The following is a 21,675-nucleotide window of genomic DNA, read 5'->3' as shown; positions in this document are numbered from 1 at the left end:
TCTCCACCGTCTCACCATCGATTCATGTATGCCAAGATTACGCGCAGCAGCTCGATTTCCTTGTTCAACCGCCAGATTGATTGCCTTTAACTTAAAAGCTGCATCATATGCTTTTCTTCGAGTGTTTTCCATGTTGATGAGGGTGAGTACAAATGGCTGATTTACAATAATTTGTGAAGTGCGCTTGATTTATCGTACAATTTCATTGGACCTCTGTGAACTACTCATCAATTTTATTGGTCTACTGTTACGAGGCAAAATGTTTTGGCGGCATGGGAAAAAACTTTCTATTAGCCGCACCTTATTATAAGCCGCTATGTTCAATGCTGTTCAAAGCATGGGAAAAAAGTAGCGGCTTATAATCCGACATCTACGGTAGGTAACGGATTGAACAACTGCATATACACACACGCACGCACGCACTCCACTGTGAAGCATAGTAAGCAGTTACATATACATAAGAACTACTTAAAATGCAAGCAGATAATTAAGTGTTAAGCTGCAAAGTAAATAACAATTAAACAGTATAACCTAAGAATTAAACAGTTGGATCCAACAGTGAAGGAATATCATAGCCTTTTGCTATGCTTTTCCTATTTGGCGAGTACCTGATCTTAAAAGATGATATGTTGCATTTGTTTACAGTATGTGTCAAAATAGCATGGAAGGACATGGGGCAGAGATAACTTTGAGTGTATCATCTAGGTCAACATTTGGAGGATCACTGAAAACTCACTCTGATAAGCATTATGAATTTGCACCAAATCCATAGTTGTTAGCAGTTTCACGAGAAGATCTGCAGATGCTGGAAAACCAAGCAACACACACAAATTGCTGGAGCAATTCAACAGAAAGTCCTGATGAAGGGTCTTGCCCCGTAATATCGACTGTGTACTCTTTTCCACAGATGCTGCCTGGCTTGCTGAGTTCCTCCAGTGTTTTGTGTGTGTTGCTAGCAGTTTGATCATATCCTACTGCTGTTTGCCGTGTGTCGCTGTGGCGAAGTTATTTACCAAGGTTCCTTCATCTCAATAGTGGAGGTGCTTGAGAAAGAAGTTCTTCATTGGATGTAAGGGTTTTGGAACCTTCTGAAAGATGTGTGTAAGGTAATGGGATATATCCTGTTCTTGGTCTTCTGCTGCTGTAGCTCATCCAATACCAAATAATTAGCCAACTGAGTAATTCTTCAATCTATTAATCGTTAGATTTACAGATTTTTGCTGAAGTACTAATGACTGCTTGGAGTTGGCCTCTTCAGTTTACAAAGCTATTTTTCACTCTGATGAACACAGTGTGCCACTCTCCATGCAATCCTATTCACTGTGCTGAAATGCATGCAAGGCATTTTATCTCATCTTTCAAGAAAAGAAAATTTGCTTGAGTTAAATAGAGGAGCCCTCTAATTAGTTAAGGGCTATTGTTACAGGACAGACATCTTGGGTCTTAGGGATTGCGCGATTAATAACACAGTGAGGTAGACCCTATTTACACTAATTGTACACTAAACCAATTTTATTTCTTCCTGCATTCTCATTAACTCCCCTCCCACCCCCAGAATCCACCACTCACCTACACACTTGATTTACAGTGGCCAATTAACTTACCAGCCCACACATCTTTGGGATGTGGTAGGAAGAGGAAATACTTAAGAGTGTGGTGGCCAAAGGTCACACAGCAAAGTTAGGCTTAAGACAAAGAGAAATCCATCTTTATTTCAGGGAAAGGAGCAACATTCAGAATTAGAATCGGGTTTATTATCACCGTCATGTGATGTGAAATTAGTTAACAGCAGCAGCAGTTCAATGCAATACATAATCTAGTAGGGAGGGAAAATAAAATAAAAATAATAATAATAAATAAACAAGTAAATCAATTACATATATTGAATAGATTTAAAAACATGCAAAAACAGAAATGCTGGATATTTTTTTTTAAAAAGTGAGGTAGTGTTCACGGGATCAATGTCCATTTAGGAATCAGATGGCAGTGGGGAAGAAGCTGTTCCTGAATCACTGAGTGTGTGCCTTCAGGCTTCTGTACCTCCTACCTAATGGTAACAGTGAGAAAAGGGCATGCCCTGGGTGCTGGAGGTCCTTAATAATGGATGCTGCCTTTCTGAGACACTGCTGCCTTAAGATGTCCTGCGTACTTTGTAGACTAGTGCCCAAGAAGGAGCTGACTAGATTTACAACCTTCTGCGGCTTCTTTCAGTCCTGTGCAGTAGCCCCACATGCCAAGCAGTGATGCAGCCTGTCAGAATGCTTTCCACGGTACAACTATAGAAGTTTTAGAATGTATTTGTTGACGTGCCAAATCTCTTCAAACTCCTCGTAAAGTATAGCCGCTGTCTTGCCTTCTTTATAACTACATTGATATGTTGGGACCAGATTAGATCCTCAGAGATCCTGACACCCAGGAACTTGAAGCTGCTCACTCTCTCCACTTCTGATCCCTCTATGAGGATTGGTATGTGTTCCTTCGTCTTACCCTTCCTGAAGTCCACAACCAGCTCTTTCGTCTTACTGAAGTTGAGTGCCAGGTTGTTGCTGCGACACCACTCCACTAATTGGCACATCTCACTCCTGTACACCCTCTCATCACCACCTGAGATTCTACCAACAATGGTTGTATCATCGGCAAGTTTATAGATGGTATTTGAGCTATGCCTAGCCACACAGTCATGTATATAGAGAGAGTAGAGCAGTGGGCTAAGCACACACCCCTGTGGTGCACTGTTCAAAAAGTAGGCAGGTTAGTTGCAGCTTGCAAGTTTGAGAACGTCACAGAACTTGGCAGTGCTGTGAATTGTGAAGGTTGTGAGAGCTGTCAGCAGGGTTTAATCAGGCTGGAACAGGTAGATGCGAGGTAGATAAGATGCATTTTGGTAAGAAGAAAAGGACAGGAATGAAACTGCATTGTTTTTAATGGCTGACACGTCACATGGATAGCTTGGACAGAAGTGGACAAGGTTTAATGCTCTGCAGTGAATTTATCATTGAACCTTTTGCCATTAATTTGTGTCTCAAACAAGTTGACGCTGTTCCATAGTTAATAGTAGAGCGGTGGGATGTGAATAGCTTGGATGTTCAAATTAGACTCAGTGACTACCTCTCACCTGACATTTCTACAGAGTTTGCACATAAACAGTAGGAGGTAGAATTGGCTTGACCTTGTTTTTAAAAATTTCTTTGAAAGTATTTTAATGCTCATACATCAGTGACATTGAAATTGAAAAGGTTTAAAGATTGCACATTCTTAACCTTGCTGTTCCTATTCAATAAATAGATGGCCTGAACTGATATGGTCAGAAGATATAAATCCCTTGGTGTCAATGTAATGTATGCTGATGAGGTGGCAGTAATAAATCTCTCCATAATGGGTATAATTTCAGATGTAACTTTCCAATTATATACCAAAAAATCTCCACCACATCATGCGGGGCTTTACTCCCCGTTGTGTACAATCACTCTTGTTAATTTAAAACATCCAAAGGGCTCAGCTGCATGCCTGGAACAATAATTGTAATCAGAAAGATTTAAGAGCATAAATTGCCACAAAAAATGCAATACAGTCCAATGAAAGATCACAGTATCCAAACTTAGAAAGAAGAATTATGCTGTAATAATACACCTCTGGGAGTTTTGATCTCTGACAGAACTGCATGCCATCTTTTGTTCTCTGACTTTCGTTAGCCTGCAACAGTGCAGCAGCAGCTTAAATGTTTCCTCGAGGAGAGGAATGACCCCACTGCAAAGACCTGATTCTTAATTGCACAGAGCAGTTCATTTAATTTCAGCGTTTCACCAGATGTGCATTCATGTGGGAGTTGGAGCAAACCAAGATGAGTGATTTGTCGTTGATTGCATTCCAGAAGTTTTAAATGCCATTGCCATTTGGATTTTCACTTTAAGATTTTAAACTTTTGTTACTTTATTGATCTGCTGAAATGCAGAGACTAAGAGAGAAAATGTGTGAATCGCTTCAGACACACCAATAATTCAGCCCTCACAAAATACTGGAGGAACTCAGCAGGCCAGGCAGCATCAATTGAGAAGAGTAAACAGTAGATGTTTTGGGCTGAGACCCTTCCTGCTGCGTTTCTCCAGTATTTTGGATTTCCAGCGTCGCAGATTTTCTTATGTTTGGTAATAATTCAACCCTACTATGTTTACTTTCAGAGACTATTCAGACATGAAAGAGATTTGACTTCCCAGTACTTGGATATGAAAGTGCAAGTTGGTTTGCTTCTTGAAAATCCTAGTACATGCCCAGTAAATCCTGTGGCTGTGTGCATGCATATTTGTCCTTCTGTTGTGTTTTCACCATTTAGATTTGTAAACCTTTTACTGGGTGTAATACAGAAGGAAAATGAAAACATTGAATCTTGTGACCCAAGTAATGTGAAGATTTTGCATGATAGAAAGGCCTTAATGATATTGTTTTGGCTGAAGGAATTTGTATATCTGCTACCCAGGGCATTGATATAATTTCAGGGAGGTGTTTTTCCTGATTGATTTTACAAGCTGGTTATTGGTACTCTGGAGTGTATCAGGAATGTCTTTAGATTGATGGTTTCAAGATATCAACCAGTCTTTCAGGGAATTCAATATTGATTCCATGTCAGCATGGTGATAAGTTCTAGTATTGATTATGGGCGTGAATGTAGGTGGATAATTTTGTGGTGTAGGTGTCCTGCTATGTGGTTGAAGCCAAGTAAATAATTCAAGTTGTCCCATCAATGCTACTAAAAGTTCATGAAGATCCCACCTGTGCTCTTTTCACTATCAATGACAATAAACACTTTCAGAGAAAGGAAGAAATAATACTCTTTTTCATGTGGTGCAGTTTTGACCTTGGAGCATCTCAAAGTTTTGTATTGCCTATGAAATCTTTAAATGTTTTAAATGTAGGAACATACCAATTACATAAAACTCTCCATTTAATATATGATTGCAAAGATAACTTTCGATGCATCCCTTTGTCAGTCATCTGAGAATATGAGCTCAAGACTTAACAGTTTTCTTTTTAATCAATAACCTTAAACATTTGAGGCAAGAATACTTAAAATAGATGCTAGTAAGTATTAAAATGAGATGAGTGGGGGCAGATTAGGGGAAATTGGCTGGTGGGATAGAGAGAGGAGATAACAGTGAAAGGACCAAAGGAAATGCAAGAGAGGAGGAAATAGGAACAAGGCAGAAAGTACAGAGGCAATGCAGAATAGCAGGATGAAAGAGTAAATGTTCCCAAAACCATCTTTGCCTTTATTCTTATCTTACTTCTACAGTGTTCTCCTGCTTGAAGGTTGGTCATTTGGATAATTTTCACTTGAGCAGTCAAACAGCATGTATAGAACAACTTCCTGAATGGAAGGAAAAGAAATAGTTTGTTTCCTTGTTCTCGGAGATGGCCAGGAATTTGATTCTGAGTCTCATTTATGTTACAGAGTGATAATATGGGTCATTATTGCAAATTGCTTCTTTTTGTATTCTTCAGAGAAAATACTTCCGGTAAAAATGTGCCATCCTGTGTTTGCATTATCTGATTAATTAAACATCCCTCTTTCTGACTTGGGGTTAGAATGTGTGCAGGTTTTAAGGGTCTTGTGCCTTTGGGAAAAAATGCTGTAAGATATAAATATCAATACTGCTGCTGCCAAAACAAAAGTATTGTGTAGAATAACTGAGTGACCTTAGAAAATACTTTCTCTTTGCCATGTAATTTCACAGGAAATAAGATGATTAATAATTTAAATAGGAAACAAGCTACTGGTTAAAATCTTCCAATTTCATTGATGATTAGTGATTATTTTTCTGTGCTAGTAATATGAGGCATGGACTCAAAAGTTTAAAGATGGAAGTTCAGATTCTACATCGGCAATTTCAAAACTTGAATTCAGTGCAGCAAACAAATCTGAAAACCCTCAGTAGTTATTGGGAAAGGCACCAGACCCACAGCAAAATGTTTGTCTCTGAAATGGCTGAGCAAAGTACTCATTTTGTGTCAAACTTCTCCGAAGAGAAATAGTGAAAGTAAACTACAAGTAGATCATTTGATGTTGATGTAGGCAAATGATTGGGACATGACAAAGGCTTGTCAAGCCCAGTTAGTCTTGTGAAGTTTCCCCTCGTTTCTCTGGGGATGTGCTAGCATTTGGAGATTTGGCCCACATACAAAGTTCGATCAATCTTTTCAGTTTTCCGTATCGTTCCAGTTGTGCCCATCCCAGAGAGAGCAGCACCATTTTGCATCTCTACCACCTTCCTTGCTGCTTCGGCTAATGTTCTTCATGGAAGATGGTGATTTATCAGCAGAGGGAGGGCAGTCAGCAGGAGGTTTGACATGTAACACTTAATGGTTTCTGGACCTATGACTGAAGAATCTGGAAGCACTCCCTCCTGGTGGATTTTCTTTACCTTCCTCATTGAATTAAAGGGGCCAAATTGAGAGGAATCTTTACACACAGCAAAGGTCCTGTGGAGGTGAAGCATCCAGTGTATAAGAATATGCAAAGCAGTGCTGTAAAGGCTATGTTATAGTTGGTATCTGAAATGTATGTGTTCTCCTAATTAAATAATTTTAGGAATTGTGAGGCTATGTGCATATGTTTGTTTTTGCTTTGACAGTTCATCTTCCTTCTCGCCTACAGTCCATCTTGTAGATATATGGAACATGATTGAAGCTTTTCGGGACAATGGCCTCAACACCTTAGACCACAGCACAGAAATTAATGTATCTCGATTAGAGACCATCATTTCATCTATCTATTACCAGCTGAATAAACGCCTGCCAACCACCCATCAAATCAGTGTGGAACAGTCCATCAGCTTACTTCTCAATTTCGTCATAGCGGCATATGACAGGTCAGTGCCCAGCCAGTCTTGCACATAATGGTTGCCTTTTGGTGTCAGAGCATTGAATGTTAATTTTTCTTTTACAGTTCCTCGTAATATTCAAATCAAGTATTCTTTCTTTCCAAGTAATGTAGTTAATATTGCTTATAGCTTTCAGCTGTTTTAAGTCTGGTTATGTTGACTGGAACGTATCATCAGGGTTGGCAATTGGACTGACCTGAAATCTCACCCATATTCTGAAGCTACTCTTGGGAATGTTCTTCAGAGCTGTTGTCACTGGAGCCACTGATGAGGCAGGGAGAGTTTCTTCATGAGCCAAGGAATGATACAGCAGGGAAGAAGATCATTAAGGTTATTGTGACACTCCCATTCACCTGCTTTTTTTTCTCGAGGGCCTGAAATTAATCCTCTTTTCAGCAACTACTTAATTCTCTGCTGAAAGTTGGTTTTGAATCCCTTTTCTGTTAGTGTATTGCTGCTTAGAATGCAACGTGCAAAGATATTTTACCTACAGTTCTCAAACCCGTTTTCTCAGGTTTCTGTATCTTGTACCATTTGAACCAGCTTTTCCTTTATTTATTCTATCCTGTCTTGAGTTAGAATGTAAAACATAGAAATCTACAGCACATTACAGGCCCTTCGGCCCACAACGTTGTGCCGACCATGTAACCTACTCTAGAGACTGTCTAGAATTTCCCTAGTGCATAGCCCTCTATTTTTCTAAGCTCCACGTACCTATCTAAGAGGCGCTTAAAAGATCCTATTGTATCCCCTTGGTACCTATTTCCAAGCACCTTAAAACTATACCCCCTCGTGTTAGCCATTTCAGCCCTGGGAAAAAGCTTCTGGCTTTCCACATGATTAATGCCTCTCATCATCTTATACACCTCTATCAGGTCACCTCTCATCCTCCGTCGCTCCAAGGAGAAAAGGCGGCGTTCTCTCAACCTATTCTCATAAGACATGCTCCCCAATCCAGGCAATATCCTTGTAGATCTCCTCTGCACTCTCTCTATAGTATCCACATCCTTCCTGTAGTGGGGTGACCAGAACTGAACACAGTACTCCAAGTGGGGCCTGACCATGGTCTTATATAGCTGTAACATTACCTCACAGCTCTTGAACTCAGTCCCATGGTTGATGAATGCCAACACACCCTACACCTTCTTAACAACATTGTCAAACAGCTTTGAGTGTCTTATCGGCATGGACCCCAAGATTCTCAGATCCTCCATACTGCCAAGAGTCTTAACATTTATATCATATTCTGTCTTCAAATTGGACCTACCAAAATGAACCCTTTCACAGTTATCTGGGTAGATGTTCATCTGCCGCTTCTCAGCCCAGTTCTCCTGTCCTGTTGTAACCTCTGATAATCCTCCAGACTATACATAACACCCGCAACCTTTGTGTCATCAGCAAACTTACTAACCCACCCTTCTACTTCTTCATCCGACATTTATAAAAAAAAAATCACAAATAGGAGGGGTCCCAGAACAGATCCCTGCGGAACACCACTAGTCACCGACCTCCATGCAGAATATGAACTATCTACATCCACCCTTTGCCTTCTGTGGGCAAGCCAATTCTGGATCCACAAAGCAATGTCCCCTTGGATCCCATGCCTCATTACTTTCTGAATGAGCCTCACATGGGGAACCTTATCAAGTGCCTTACTGAAATCCATATGCATTACATCCACTGCTCTACCTTCATCAATGTGTTTAGTCACATCCTCAAAGAATTCAGTCAGGCTCATAAGGCACGACCTGCCCTTGACAAACCTATGCTGACTATCCCTAATCTGGTTACGTCTCTCCAAATATTCATAAATCCTGCCTTTCAGGATCTTCTCCAATGACTTGACCACCACTGATATTGAACACCTCTTCTTTTTGGCTTCCTTTTCATGAAGTAATTCTAGCCTCTTTATGAAACTGAGATAATCTATCCCAACATTACTTTGCCAAAATCAACATTCAGTTTCAAAGGAGCTTGATGAACTTTGGCACAATTTGATCTTTCTAGAATTTTAAGAGGCCCTTCAAACCTAATAGTGTGGAGGGGAAAAAAGAGCAGGTTCAAATTTGTATCAAACCACCCCAGACCCAAACCCCTGATCCTTTAGTGAGAAGACATCCCCCAAACTTGATCATACTTTAGGTGCAAGTGTAATATGCTTGGATTCCAGATGGTCAGAAAGTCCATTCATTGTCGGCTTTAGAATAAGGTTTTGCCCACTGAAGATGGAAATTAGAAGAAATTTCTTCTCTCAGGTGTTTGTGAATTTTAATTCTCTTCCATAGATATTAGATGGAAACCATATCTTTATAAGTACACGAGGGGATGTAGACCTATTTTTTGTCTTTAGGGGAATTGAGACTTAAGAGAAGTAAAGCAGGAAAATAGAGCTGAAGTTGGATATTATGCATGGCAGAGCAGGCATGAGGGCTTTATAGTGGATTCCTGCTCATATTTTCATACACAAATGTTCACAAGTGGCGAGATGGATAGTGCTTTTCAGAAAGAATCTGTACATAGTTAATGTTGTGACAGTGACTGTAAACTGCGTATTCTCTTGCAGTGAAGGGCATGGGAAGTTGACCGTATTCTCAGTTAAAGCCATATTGGCAACAATGTGCGGAGGCAAGATCTTGGACAAACTTCGGTGTAAGTACAAATGATGTTTTAATGTTAAGCATTTGAAACAATCAGTCGAGCCTTGGTTTGGCATTTGCTGATGGGTGTGTTCTTTGTTGATTGACCTTTGATCAGAATTCTGGCAGCATTTTCTTTCCTAAGGCGTCCTGGGGCATTTGGTCTAAAAGCTTTCTTGGCATATTTGGTTTTGCTGTTCAAAGGCTAAACCTCTGGAATTATGCCTTCTTAGTTACAAATCATGTGGACTCACTAATTTTTTGTAGAATGCAAAACCTGAAAGTTAAAGCTATATATTCTGTATTTACTTCTAGATAAAATGCTTGGATTTGACTATTCAAAAACTAAAAATTAGGTTGTTCCAGTGTAAGCAGATTCTCAGTTTTCTGTTAGAGTTTGACTCTGAGAATATTTTATTTAATTTGTACCTTATTTGGTATGAAATCTATGGTGATCATTTTTAATCTAAAACAAATTGCATTGCTAAGTTAGAAACAAAAATAACTTGCTTACAAAACGTTTTTAATCCTCTAAGCTGATTGAAGTCTTAAGAGAGTATGAGGTCTGTATTTACTGTGCAAGATGGATTTATATACATATGTTTAAAATATGTTTCAGTCCTATATTGAGATTTCTAACCACAAGTTTCCTCCAGGTGGTTCAAGACTGGACGTAAAATGAAGGACAGATTTAATTACTGTTTGCCTTCTAATTAGTCAAATTTGTTGTAATATTTTAAGATATATTTGGCACCTTTTTGGCAAGGGTGTAGAGTTGAAGGGGTGGGATTAAGAGAGTTTTGTCAGAGAGTGTTTGTGCTGAAAAACACCGAGAGTACATTTACTGTTGTATGAGTGTGAATGTACAAACGATGGAGCTTGGCCAGTTGTCTAGGTTCCATCACCACAGATGAAGACTTAGAGTAACTTTGTGAAGTCTGTGTGGTAGCTGGTAATGCGAATGCTAACCTGTGTCGTGAGAAGTCATGCACAAACAATTTGAACTTGCCTAAGACGATACCCAACAATTTTGTACAGGTGCCAGAAATAAAGACTTGTGAGATATAAAGGCTTTAATATAAGATACTGCACATCATTTTCATTCTTTTTGTGCTCCTACGTAAGAACACAAGAAATAGGAGCAGGAGTTGGCCATCTGGCCCGTCGAGCCTGCTCCGCCATTCAATAAGATCATGGCTGATCTGGCCATGGACTCATCTTCACCTACCTGCCTTTTCCCCATAACCCTTAATTCCCCTACAATGCAAAAATCTATCCAACCTTTTCTTAAATATATTTTCTGTGACAGCCTCCACTGTTTCAATGGGCAGAGAATTCCACAGGTTCACCACTCTCTGGGAAAAGCCGTTCCTCCTCATCTCTGCCCTAAATCTACTTCCCTGAACCTTGAGGCTATGTTCCCTAGTTCTAGTCTCACCTACCAGTGGAAATCACTTTCCTGCCTCTATTTTATCTATCCCTTTCATAATTTTTGTACACTTGCAATAATAATAATAATCCTAAGATTGAAAAGAGTGATTGACCTGGACCCAATGGTCTGTGAGTTTCTGATCTCAGCCTTCTAGCATGACAGAATTTGAAGCCTAATAAGAGGACAGATGCCTCAACATGGCCGTTCATTGTGCTACATAAACACAGCAGGTTCTACTGATACTGGAGGAACTCAGCAGGTCAGGCAGCAACTGTGCAAATGAATTTTTGTGCAAAAAACATTTTTGGGTCAAGGCCCTTCATCAGGACTGGAAAGTAACGAGGAAGATGGCAAGGTAAAAGGTTGGGAGACGAAGAGGAGTACAAGCTAGAAGGTGATAGTTGAAGCCATGTAGGTCAGGGAGGGGGGATAAAGTAAGAAGCCGGGAGGTGATAAGTGGAAAAGGCAAAGGACTGGAGAAAAAGGAGCCTGATGGGAGAGGAGAGTGGATCATGGGAGAAAGGCAGTGAAGAGGGGCACCAGGGGGAGGTAATAGGCAGGTGGGAAAAACTCTGCATAACTAATTGAGAAGAACACCATCTCCTTTTGAGGGGCAGCCATTTTACACCACCGAAATGGACGTTGTCTTAAAATTTCACCTACTGAAATTAATCTTGCATTTCAGGTCTGGCTGTTGGCGGAACAGGTTCAGAGTTGTTAGTGACTTGAATTTGAAAATCCACGGTTCTGCGAAAAGAAAGGCAGTTCTATGTTTGAGTCTGTTGATATGTTGCTTCCCTGGTGCAAAAATAAAGGACATTGAAGGACTGCAGAGTATTCTGGGGCTAAGGAGTGAGCCAGGTTCTTTTGTACAAAAGACATGGGGAAGTAGATTAGAGATCTGCTTCCCCAGTGTTTAAAAGCGTAGTTTGGGTAGCAAGCTCGTAGACTCTTGGCAAATTGGGATTAATCCTGGACAGGAGGCCGTTGTTCAAGATGGATGTGTACACCCTAGTATTGTGTATGAATGTAATTGGCTGCAAGAATTGTTAGATGGAAGATAAAATTTAACGCAGGTGGTGAAGTGGTAGACTTTGGTGTAAAGATTAATCAGAGAAATGATAGATTAAATGGGATATTTCCAAATGATATGCGCGAACAGAGGGTCCTGGTTGTACATGTGTAAGTTGGAGAGTACATTGAGAAGAATTTGTAAAGCAAATAAAATGCTGGGATTCATATGCCGAGCACCAAAGCCAAGAAGTTAAATTAAGCTTGTGTAAACATTGTCAACGTCCACTGGTATATTGCATCATGTTTTGGTCTCTACACTCAAAGTAGCATTTAGAGGCCTTGAAGTGCAGAAAGGATTCTCTTGAATAATTTAGGAATGAGGAATTCCATCTGTTAAGTTCAATTGAAAAAGTTGGGGTTTTTCTCTGGATCAAGGAGGCTAAGGGGATTTTAAAGAGCTGTATAAGGTTACATCGGAATTGGTCCAAATTGTGGCTGCTTCAGATTGGACAAACAGATAAACTGTTCTTCTGAATGTTTCAAGGTCAGCATTCAGCTTTATTTATTACATTGAAATATACAATGAAATGTGTTGTTTGCACTAACAAGCAACATCCAAGGTTGTGCTAGGACACCCTGCAAATGTCATCCACTTATCAAGCCCACAGTTTTCAGCAGAACAACACAAGCAGCAGGAACAACAAGTCCCTTTCCCATCTTCCCACCCATTCACTTAAACATGCAGACAGACAGGCCTCCAACCCCAGGAGAGTTTGCCTCCAGGCCTCTAGTCCTTGGCCCTGGTGTCTCAGACTCATAGACTTTTGCCTCTAACCTCAGACTTTGTCATCCTCTTGGTATCAAGCTGATCACAAGGGTAAAAGAACTAGTGGTGTCTTGGGGGAGGGCGTGAAAATTGAAAGTGTTTACTCTGAAGAGTATTTATAACTTGGAATTGTTTACCTACAAGGGGTGGCTGGGTGAAAACCGAATGAAACGGAATTGGAGAGTCACTTGCAGAAGGAGCAGGGAACTGATGGGATTAATCCACACAGTTAGAATGGACTCCTTTGTGCTGCAGTAGTTCTTCCTAATTTGGCAAGAATGACCAATGTAAGAACCATGATAGTTATTGTAGGAAATGGGAAAGAAAAATCACCTTAGTTCTGCAGGAAGACTGTTGTCAGCTTGCTGAAGTACACCATCAAGTGGAGTGGAATGAAATTTATTGTGAATCTGGCTCTATCACAACCTAGAATACTGATTATGTCAGATGAGAAGGAATGTACAAAATTCAAAAAGTTCAAAGTAAACTTTTTACCAAAGCACACATGTCTCTTAGTGACTTGAATTTGAAAATCCACGGTTCTGCGAAAAGAAAGGCAGTTCTATGTTTTATACAGTTCTATACAGTTCCATACACCCCTGAGATTCATTTTCTTGTGGGCATTTGCAGTAAATACAAGAAGCACAATAGAATCAATGGAAGAGCATCCGCAACAGGACAGACAATATCCAGTTGGCAAAAGACAACAAAACGCAAATACCAAATGAGAAAAAAAAACTAAATATATAAATAAATAAACAATAAATATTGACAAAATGAGTTGTAGTGTCCTTAAAAGTCAGTCTTTAGGTTGTAGGAACAGTTTATTGATGGGGTGAGTGAAGTTATTCCATCTGGTTTATGAGCCTGATTATTGAGGGGTCATAACTGTTTCTGAATCTACATTCTTGAGAGTTGAATCCGATGAGTCCTTTAGTTTGTTAAGACGGTTAAAAAGTACTTTACATAAGAGGAATTACAGACTGCAGGTTGCAGTGAGATTAGTTGAGAAGAAATATATTTAGAAGATGTAAACCGCCCGCAATGCGTTGTTGTGGATTCCGTGCCATTACTATTTCCCAACATTCAGAAAAAGATTCCTAATACTCCAGGGATTTGAGAGTTCACATGAAGTACCAATATCAGCATGGACCAGTTCAGCTAAATCATCAGTTTCTGTGCAGTACATTATCTTAGTGAGGAGTCACACCTTAAGTATAAAAAGTGTACTTTGTAGCCGACCTAATGTGGTACAGCAGAATATTCTAGAATATCTCTCTTTGGCATTATTTTCCGTGTTTGAAATTGGATGATGGCTGGATGATGAACCTTTCAGCTGAAAGTTCTGGTGTCTTGGTTTTTGTTGTACCTCCAAGAAAAGGGAACGGAGGGCATGCATTGTCCTTAATTGCCTTAGATTAAGAGCTGGCTCAGGTACTGATTCTTCCCCGTTGAAGTTTGATTAGATTTTTGACTAGGTAAAGTAATTTTATTGGGTGAGGATAGTGTGGTTGATGCAGTCTACATGGACTCTCCAATTAAAGCTTTTGACCACATCAGAGGTTGGTTTAAAAGGCAAGAGCCTGTCACTGGTAAAGCATCTGCAGACTTTGTCTTGTTACTGGTAAAGTAGAATTGTTGAAGAAAAAATAAAAACACAAAATGCTGGCAGAGCTCAGCAGGCCAGACAGCATCTATGGGAGGAGGTAGTGACGATGTTTCGGGCCGAAACCCTTCATCAGAATTGTTGAAGATTGCGTTTCTTAATGGTGCACTGGTGATCCATGAGAGGCATTTTTCATACTTAACGTAGAATATTACTGCAGGTTTTCCCATCTTTTGGCTGATTTAATTGCATTTGGAGTCCACCACACTGGCTGATTGACTCTACGGACAATAGACCACGAGGGAGCGTCTGTGGGAATGATTTTAAATTAAACTCGATTCTTTGCTGTCTGTGCATTAGTTTGCCATTTTACTTCACGCTCTGTCTGGTTTGTTTGCACAGTCATCTGACCTTTAATTATTTTACAACTTCTCCGCTTGTTGTTACTGAAAACAGTGCTTTCTAATGCTTCTGAAATTCGCGTTATGTTGTGCAGACTTGCACTTTTTAGGAACCGCATCTGGACACATTCTGCAAAATCAGTGTTACACTTCAGAGTGGGATATTATTAGGTAAACTGTTGAGAGTGTTGCTCTCAACAGGTTAATGGGAAAATCAAATTCAAAGAACCTGCAGATGCTAGAAATGTACAATTAAAAACAAAATATAGTCATCCCTCGGTATCCGCGGGAGATTGGTTCCAGGACCCCCCCCCGCGGATACCAAAATCCGCAAATGCTCAAGTCCCTTATATAAAATGACGTAGTATTTGCATATAACCTATGCACATCCTCTTGTATACTTTTTAAATCATTTCTAGATTACTTATCATACCTAATACAATGTAAGTGCTATGCAAATAGTACTTATATTGTATTGTTTAGGGAGTAATGACAAGAAAATAAAAGTCTGTACATGTTCAGTACAGACGCAACCATCGTAGCTCTTCTGGAAACGCTGATGCTGCCTCGGCATCAGCCGATGCCGGTTCTCCTGTGATCTTTTAGGTTCTAGAGGCTGTAGCGCTTTACATAGCTAGCCAGCCATCCCTTACTAACTTTAAACTCATTCCTCTCACTCACAACACAAGTAGCGAACGATTAAGACGCGAGGCGCTCAATACTCAAAACAACGAGTGCTGGAGAGAGACTGAGGATCTGTGAAATGGCGGGAGGCTACAGCAGGGTATGCCTACACAGAACTTCATTCGTGTGGATTCAGCATCATGCTTGGCGCGCGGCAAATTCAAGTTTTGCTTTTTGAAGCTTTCTGGAATTTTTTTTTGAATATTTTCGATCCATGGTTGGGATGCGGAACCCACGGATACAGAGGGCCGACTGTACTGGAAGTACTCAGGAGGTACGCTGCTTCTGTGGGAAGAGAAACAGCATTAAAATTTTGGGTTGAAAACCATTTGTCAGAAATGAGAAGAAGACAAAATAACCTTGTTAAGGCACAGGGAGGAGAGGCCAGAGGGTGTGGTGTTATGACGTGTAAGAACTTGATTGTAGAGAGTTCTGAGCATGTGCAGGAATGATAGAAAGATCAGAAAAAACATGGCATTGTAAGCACATTGTGGTTGTTGTTAAATAAAAGTTCTATTTCCTCCAGAAGATGTTTCTTTACTAGTAACCCACATTATGTATAAATATAAAGAACACAACATGGTGTCAGAAGTCGGTCTGGAAGAATAATACGTTTCCTAACACAAGAGAATTGAAGATAATTTTCTGAAAAAAGAGTTCGAACTGTTTTGGTGTTGCTAACAGTTCTACAAATGGAAGGTTTGCAGCCTCCACCGACACTTCAATTGTCTGGGAATGTAGCTGAGAACTGGAGAAAATTTAAGCAGTGTTTTGAATTTTTTGGTGATCAAAGCGGATAGAAAACCGGAAAAAGTGAAAGCTGCACTTCTACTCCATGTAATAGGTGACGGTGCAATTGAGGTATATAATCATGTTATTTTTGACAATGGAGATAATTTTAAGTTAGAATCAACAATGGGCAAATTTGAAGCATTTTGTATACCGAAGCGTAATGTGATGTACGAGCGGTATAGATCTTTTACATGTACACAGAGAGCTGGTGAAACTATTGATCAATATGTTACTGAGTTGAGACACCGGAGTAAAACATGCGAGTTTGGAGAACTGACAAACTCTCTCATTAAAAACAGAATTGTTTGTGGCATTCTGGATAATGGTCTGAGAGAAAGACTGTTAAAAGAACAAGACTTAGACTTGGAAAAAACTTTGATGCTCTGCGTAGCTTTGGAAACCGTGACATCACAGGCTAAAGAAGTTTTCACTGAGAGCTGCAATGTAGAGGCTGTGAGGAAGCGCCAACGTATTAGAAAAAATAATAAAATGACAACAAAACCAAGCAGGACGTCCTTTGAGAGGGAAAAAGCTATGTGATCGCTGTGGGCAGCAGCATTGACCAAAACAGTGTCCAGCGTATGGGAAGATGTGCAGCGACTGCAGTAAGAGTAATAATTTTTCACCCTGTTGCAGAAGTAGAAAGAAAATAAAACACATAACTGCAGTGCTTGAAAATGAGTTTTATATCGATGTGCTTTGTGAAAACAAAGAAAGTAAGAATGACTGGGCTATTCCATTGCAAGTAAACCAAAACAATATTCTGTTTAAACTTGATACTGGAGCACAAGTAAATGTTCTTGCAGAACCTGAGTTTAATGCATTAAAGCCAAGAACAAAATTACATCAGGCAAATATAAAAGTGACTGGGTATTCAGGTGCAGACATTCCAGTTAAAGGAACATGTGTGGCAAAAGTATCACACAAAAATATTGTGCACATGCTTTCATTTGTGGTGGTGCCAAGGCATGTACAGTCAATACTGGGTTTATCTGCCTGTTTAGAGACTGAATTTGGTGAAAAGAATCTTAGTCCTGGGCGGTGACATAGAGTCAGAATGCAGTGACTTGATGAAAGAGTATGAAGACTTGTTGAAAGGGCTTGGTTGTCTTCCAGGAGAGCCCACAGTGCCACCCGTAGTACATCCACGTAGAAAAGTGTCTTTTGCTTTATGTCATCAACTGAAAACAGAGCTTGACAGAATGGAACGGCTAGGAGTCATTAAAAAAATTGATGAACCGACTGAATGGGTCAATTCACTTGTCATTGTTGATAAGAAAAATGGAAAACTGAGGATTTGCTTAGATCCAAGAGACTTGAATCGAGCCATGAAAAGAGATCATTTCAAATTGTGTACTCATGAAGAAATTATGTCACAGTTTGCTAATGCAAAGTACTTGAATAAATTAGATGCATCTTCCAGATTCTGGCAACTTAAACTAGATGGACTGAGTCCAAAGTTGTGTACCTTTAACACTCCTTTTGCCAGATATTGTTTTCTTCGACTTCTGTTGGAATTGCATCAGCTCGTGAAGAGTACCATAAAACCATTCACATGCTATATGAGCACATTGAGGGCTTGCATGGACGATATTATTGTTTGGGGAGCATCTAAACAAGAGCGTGACACCAGACTCAGGCAATCTTTGAGGCAACACGCAAGGTAAACCTGAAGTTGAATAAAGACAAATGTCAGCTAAGAGTGACTGAACTTACCTTTGTGGGTGATATCATCAGCAAAGAGGGTGTGCGTCCTGATCCATTGAAGGGTTTCTGCTATTGAGAACATGCCAAGACCGCAATTTAAAAAGGATGTTCAAAGGTTTATGGGAATGGTCAACCACGCGGGAAAATTCATACCCAATCTTTCGGAACAGCTTGCTCCATTGAGGCAGCGAACAGAAAAGAAAAATGAATGGAGCTGGAATCATGGCAAAAACTCAAGAAAGTGCTCACCAAAGAACCTGTGTTGAAATTCTGTGATGCTGAGAGACCCATCAAAATCTCATGTGATGCATCTCAAGCAGGCTTAGGGGCAGTATTACTCCAGAAATATGATAAGGAATGGCTACCAATGGCATAAGCATCTTGTTCATTGTCTGATCCAGAAACAAGGTATGCCCAAATTGAAAAATAATTGCTCAGCATTATGTTTGCTTGTGAGAGATTTCATCAGTTTGCGTCAGGGCAATCTATTGATGTTGAAATGGATCATAAGCCTCTGATTGCATTGTTTCGCAAACCCTTAAGCAATTGTCCTTTGCGAATTCAGCGAATGATGATCAAATTGCAAAGATATGCATTGAATGTGCCATACGCACCTAGAAAATTCATGTACACAGCTGACACACTTTCCAGAGCTGTGGATCAAACAAGAAAAGACAGTCACAGGGATGTTGTTGATGTTCAGGCATTTGTTGATATGATCATAGAGACTGTACCTGTTGCTCCCAAAAAGTTGGAACTGCTGTGTCTTGAGACAGAGAAGGACAAAATTCTCAGTCAGGTAATACAAGTGATGTTGGATGGATGACCAGATAATAGGCATGACTGTACCTCAGAATAACAAGAATATTGGAACCACAGATCAGAACTTTCTGTTGTGGATGGGATATTGTACAAAGGTAGCAGAATTGTGATTCCTAAAAGTCTTCGTAAAGAAATGCTTGATAAAATTCATGAAGGCCACCTAGGTATTGAAAAATGTAAGCGAAGGGCATGGGAAGTGATGTTTTGGCCCAGGCTGAATCAAGATTGCAGAATTGGTGTCTTCTTGTCAAGTATGCCTTAAATACTAACCTAGCAACCCTAAGAGGCCACTGAATCCACATCCTAGTCCTCTGAGGCCTTATCAGAAGGTAGTTGTTGATCTTTTTGTAACTAACAACTATTAATAACAGATCACTATTCATGTATCCTGAAGTGTGTGGTCTGAGCAGAACAACTGCAGAGAATGTAATTATATGCATGAAATCAGTTTTTTCAAGACATGGTGTACCTGATGCAGTTTTCACAGACAATGGTCCACAGTTCAGCGGTGAATGTATGAGACATTTTGCTCATGAATGGGGCTTTGTTCATACAACATCTAGTCCATTTTTCCCTCAGTCCAATGGATTAGTTGAGAAGTCGGTAGCAATTATCAGGAAACTGATGCACAAAGCAAAAGATAGTGGAGGTGATTTTTATAAAGCTTTGTTAGCCTATCGCAGTACTCCACTTGAATGTGGATTTTCACCTGCTCAGCTCTTGATGGAACGCCATTTGAGATCCAGTCTGCCAATGGATGAGAGTATTCTGAGAACAGAGGGAGGTGAACAAGTGAAAAGATGGAAAGATGAACACAAAGCAAAGCAGAAAACATACTTTGACGGATGTTCTTGTCCATTATCTGAACTGCACCAAGGAGATGAAGTAAGGATACAAGACAAAGTCAACACATGGACACAGAAAGCTACAGTACTTGAAGAAGTACAACCCAGATCATACATGGTCCAAACAGAAGAAGGAGCAGTGTTAAGAAGAAATTGCAAAGACCTCAAGAAAGAGCCAACTTCAGAGTTTCAGTTAACTGATGCAGACCAGACGAAATATGAAAATAACAATGAAACACAAGAACTGTGTGAATCACTTAGAAGGACGACTTGTGTTCATAAACCCCCAGGGAGGCTGAGAGACATGTTAAATTATGCATTTGCTCTGGTTAGTATTGCTAATTGTTTTTCTTTTTTAAGGAAAGGAAGATGTGGTGATATGACATGTAAGAACGTGATTGAAAAGAGTTCTGAGCATGTGCAGGAATGATAGATTGGGGAAAACATGGCATTTTAAGCACATTGTGGTTGTTGTTAAATGAAAGTTCTATTTCTTCCAGAAGTTTCTTTATTAGTAACCCACGGTACGTATAAATATAAAGAACACAACAGAGGGAATGTCTCTGATTGGATAAAATTTGGGTGGCCATGGGAATGAATCTCGGGGTCGTATATGGTGACATATATATACTTTAGTAATAAATTTACTTTGAATGAACTGTAAGCAAGTTATACAAGCTGTGAACAACAATACAAGCACTTAAACAAGGATTTGTTGCTTCCCTCGTCCGTTTCATTCAGGTTGGGACAGTCTTTGCAGATGAAGCAGTGATTCATGTGCACTTCTAATGTAGTGTACAGCATTCAGTGTTCATCATGTGATCTCTTGTCCAAATGCAGATTGAGTGACTGCTTTGTGGAGCACTTGTGTTTACTCTGCAGGGGTGGGGACCCTGGGCTTTCTGATATCTGCCACTTTAATTCTTCATCCCACTTGAAGCACCAGTTTGGCAAAGTTGCAACCCTCCTTGCTCAACATTAAATTTTACAACCTTTCGTTATTTAATTCCTCTGCTTCTATCGATTTTAACTCTGCTTATTATTTACTCTTTTCTACTGGCAAGTGAAAGGCATGCTGAAGTCTGATCTGCCAGGCACGTTCTCCTACTCTGTATTTCACAAGTCCTGCATTCTTTTGTTTAAATTCTCACTCTCTAACTACTCGCATTCACTTTAATGACCAGATAATCTTGTTTACAGCTTGTCCCTAAGGACAGTTTATCACTCTATCCTTCCTGATTTGTCCTTCAGAGACACCTATACCCCTCCCTCCCTGTAGTTTAACAAACTTTCGTCACCTTTCCTGTTTCAATAAGTGGTTTTAGGCCTAAAATGTTAACCCTGTTTCTCTTCCCACATGTGGCCTGACTTGCTCTGTATTTCCAGTAGCAGACAGGAAAGTGACTATTGTGACAGTTCTTGTGCTGCTGATCTTTTTGAATGGTAAATCAAATCACTAACTGTATTAAAAAATTTCAAACTTTGTTGCCACTGTTGATTTACGTTTTATTTTTAAGGAAGAACCTTCCTTCACTTGCAGTATCTGCACGCTGATTATTCCAAATTAATTATCCACTCTTAACTGGAGTTGGTGTAAGACATTTTTTACATTGTGATTCTAAAGTCAATATCTTTCGACTGAATATCAACAAATTGTGAAGTTCAAAAAAGATCAAATAATATTAATTTGTATTTTTACTTGATTTGCATGCTGTGAGTAGGATGAACATTTTGTGATTTCTCCATTATCCAGCAATTTCTGTAATGTGCAGTCAGCAACCTCAGACCCTTTTACCATACCTGCACCCCATTGTGGAGGATAATGGAGATGACAGTTGTGCTGTCACGAAATGCAGTGTATTGGCTCTGGAAGAAAGATTATTCCCTCAATTACCAGTCACAATCCTGTTAGCTTCCCTCTCTGGCAATGGATAATGTTAAATTATTGAATTGTGCTGAGCAGTATTTTCTCAAGACTTTTGTGTAAGTTTATTGTGTTACTGGAACTTTCAACTCAAGTTATCATCCTCAGCAA

General features: G+C 39.8%; 1 protein-coding gene across 17 annotated transcripts in view; it reads left to right on the top strand.

Annotated features, from left to right (window-relative positions):
* LOC140733570 (dystrobrevin beta) overlaps positions 1 to 21,675 on the top strand; it is a 494,877-nt gene that overhangs the window by 184,187 nt on the left and 289,015 nt on the right. For 16 of the 17 annotated variants that reach the window (XM_073057088.1, XM_073057083.1, XM_073057081.1 and 13 more), the window contains exons 5-6: positions 6,650 to 6,863; positions 9,439 to 9,524. In XM_073057088.1, coding sequence (XP_072913189.1) covers positions 6,650 to 6,863; positions 9,439 to 9,524 — 300 coding nt within the window. Of the gene's footprint in view, positions 1 to 6,626; positions 6,864 to 9,438; positions 9,525 to 21,675 lie in introns of all 17 variants that reach the window. The other variant, XM_073057094.1, reaches the window with a different exon arrangement.

This window comes from Hemitrygon akajei, chromosome 9, assembly GCF_048418815.1.
Source record: "Hemitrygon akajei chromosome 9, sHemAka1.3, whole genome shotgun sequence".
NCBI lineage: Eukaryota > Metazoa > Chordata > Chondrichthyes > Myliobatiformes > Dasyatidae > Hemitrygon > Hemitrygon akajei.
The sequence above is the reverse complement of the archived record's forward strand: the minus strand, read 5'-3'. Positions and strand labels throughout refer to the sequence as shown.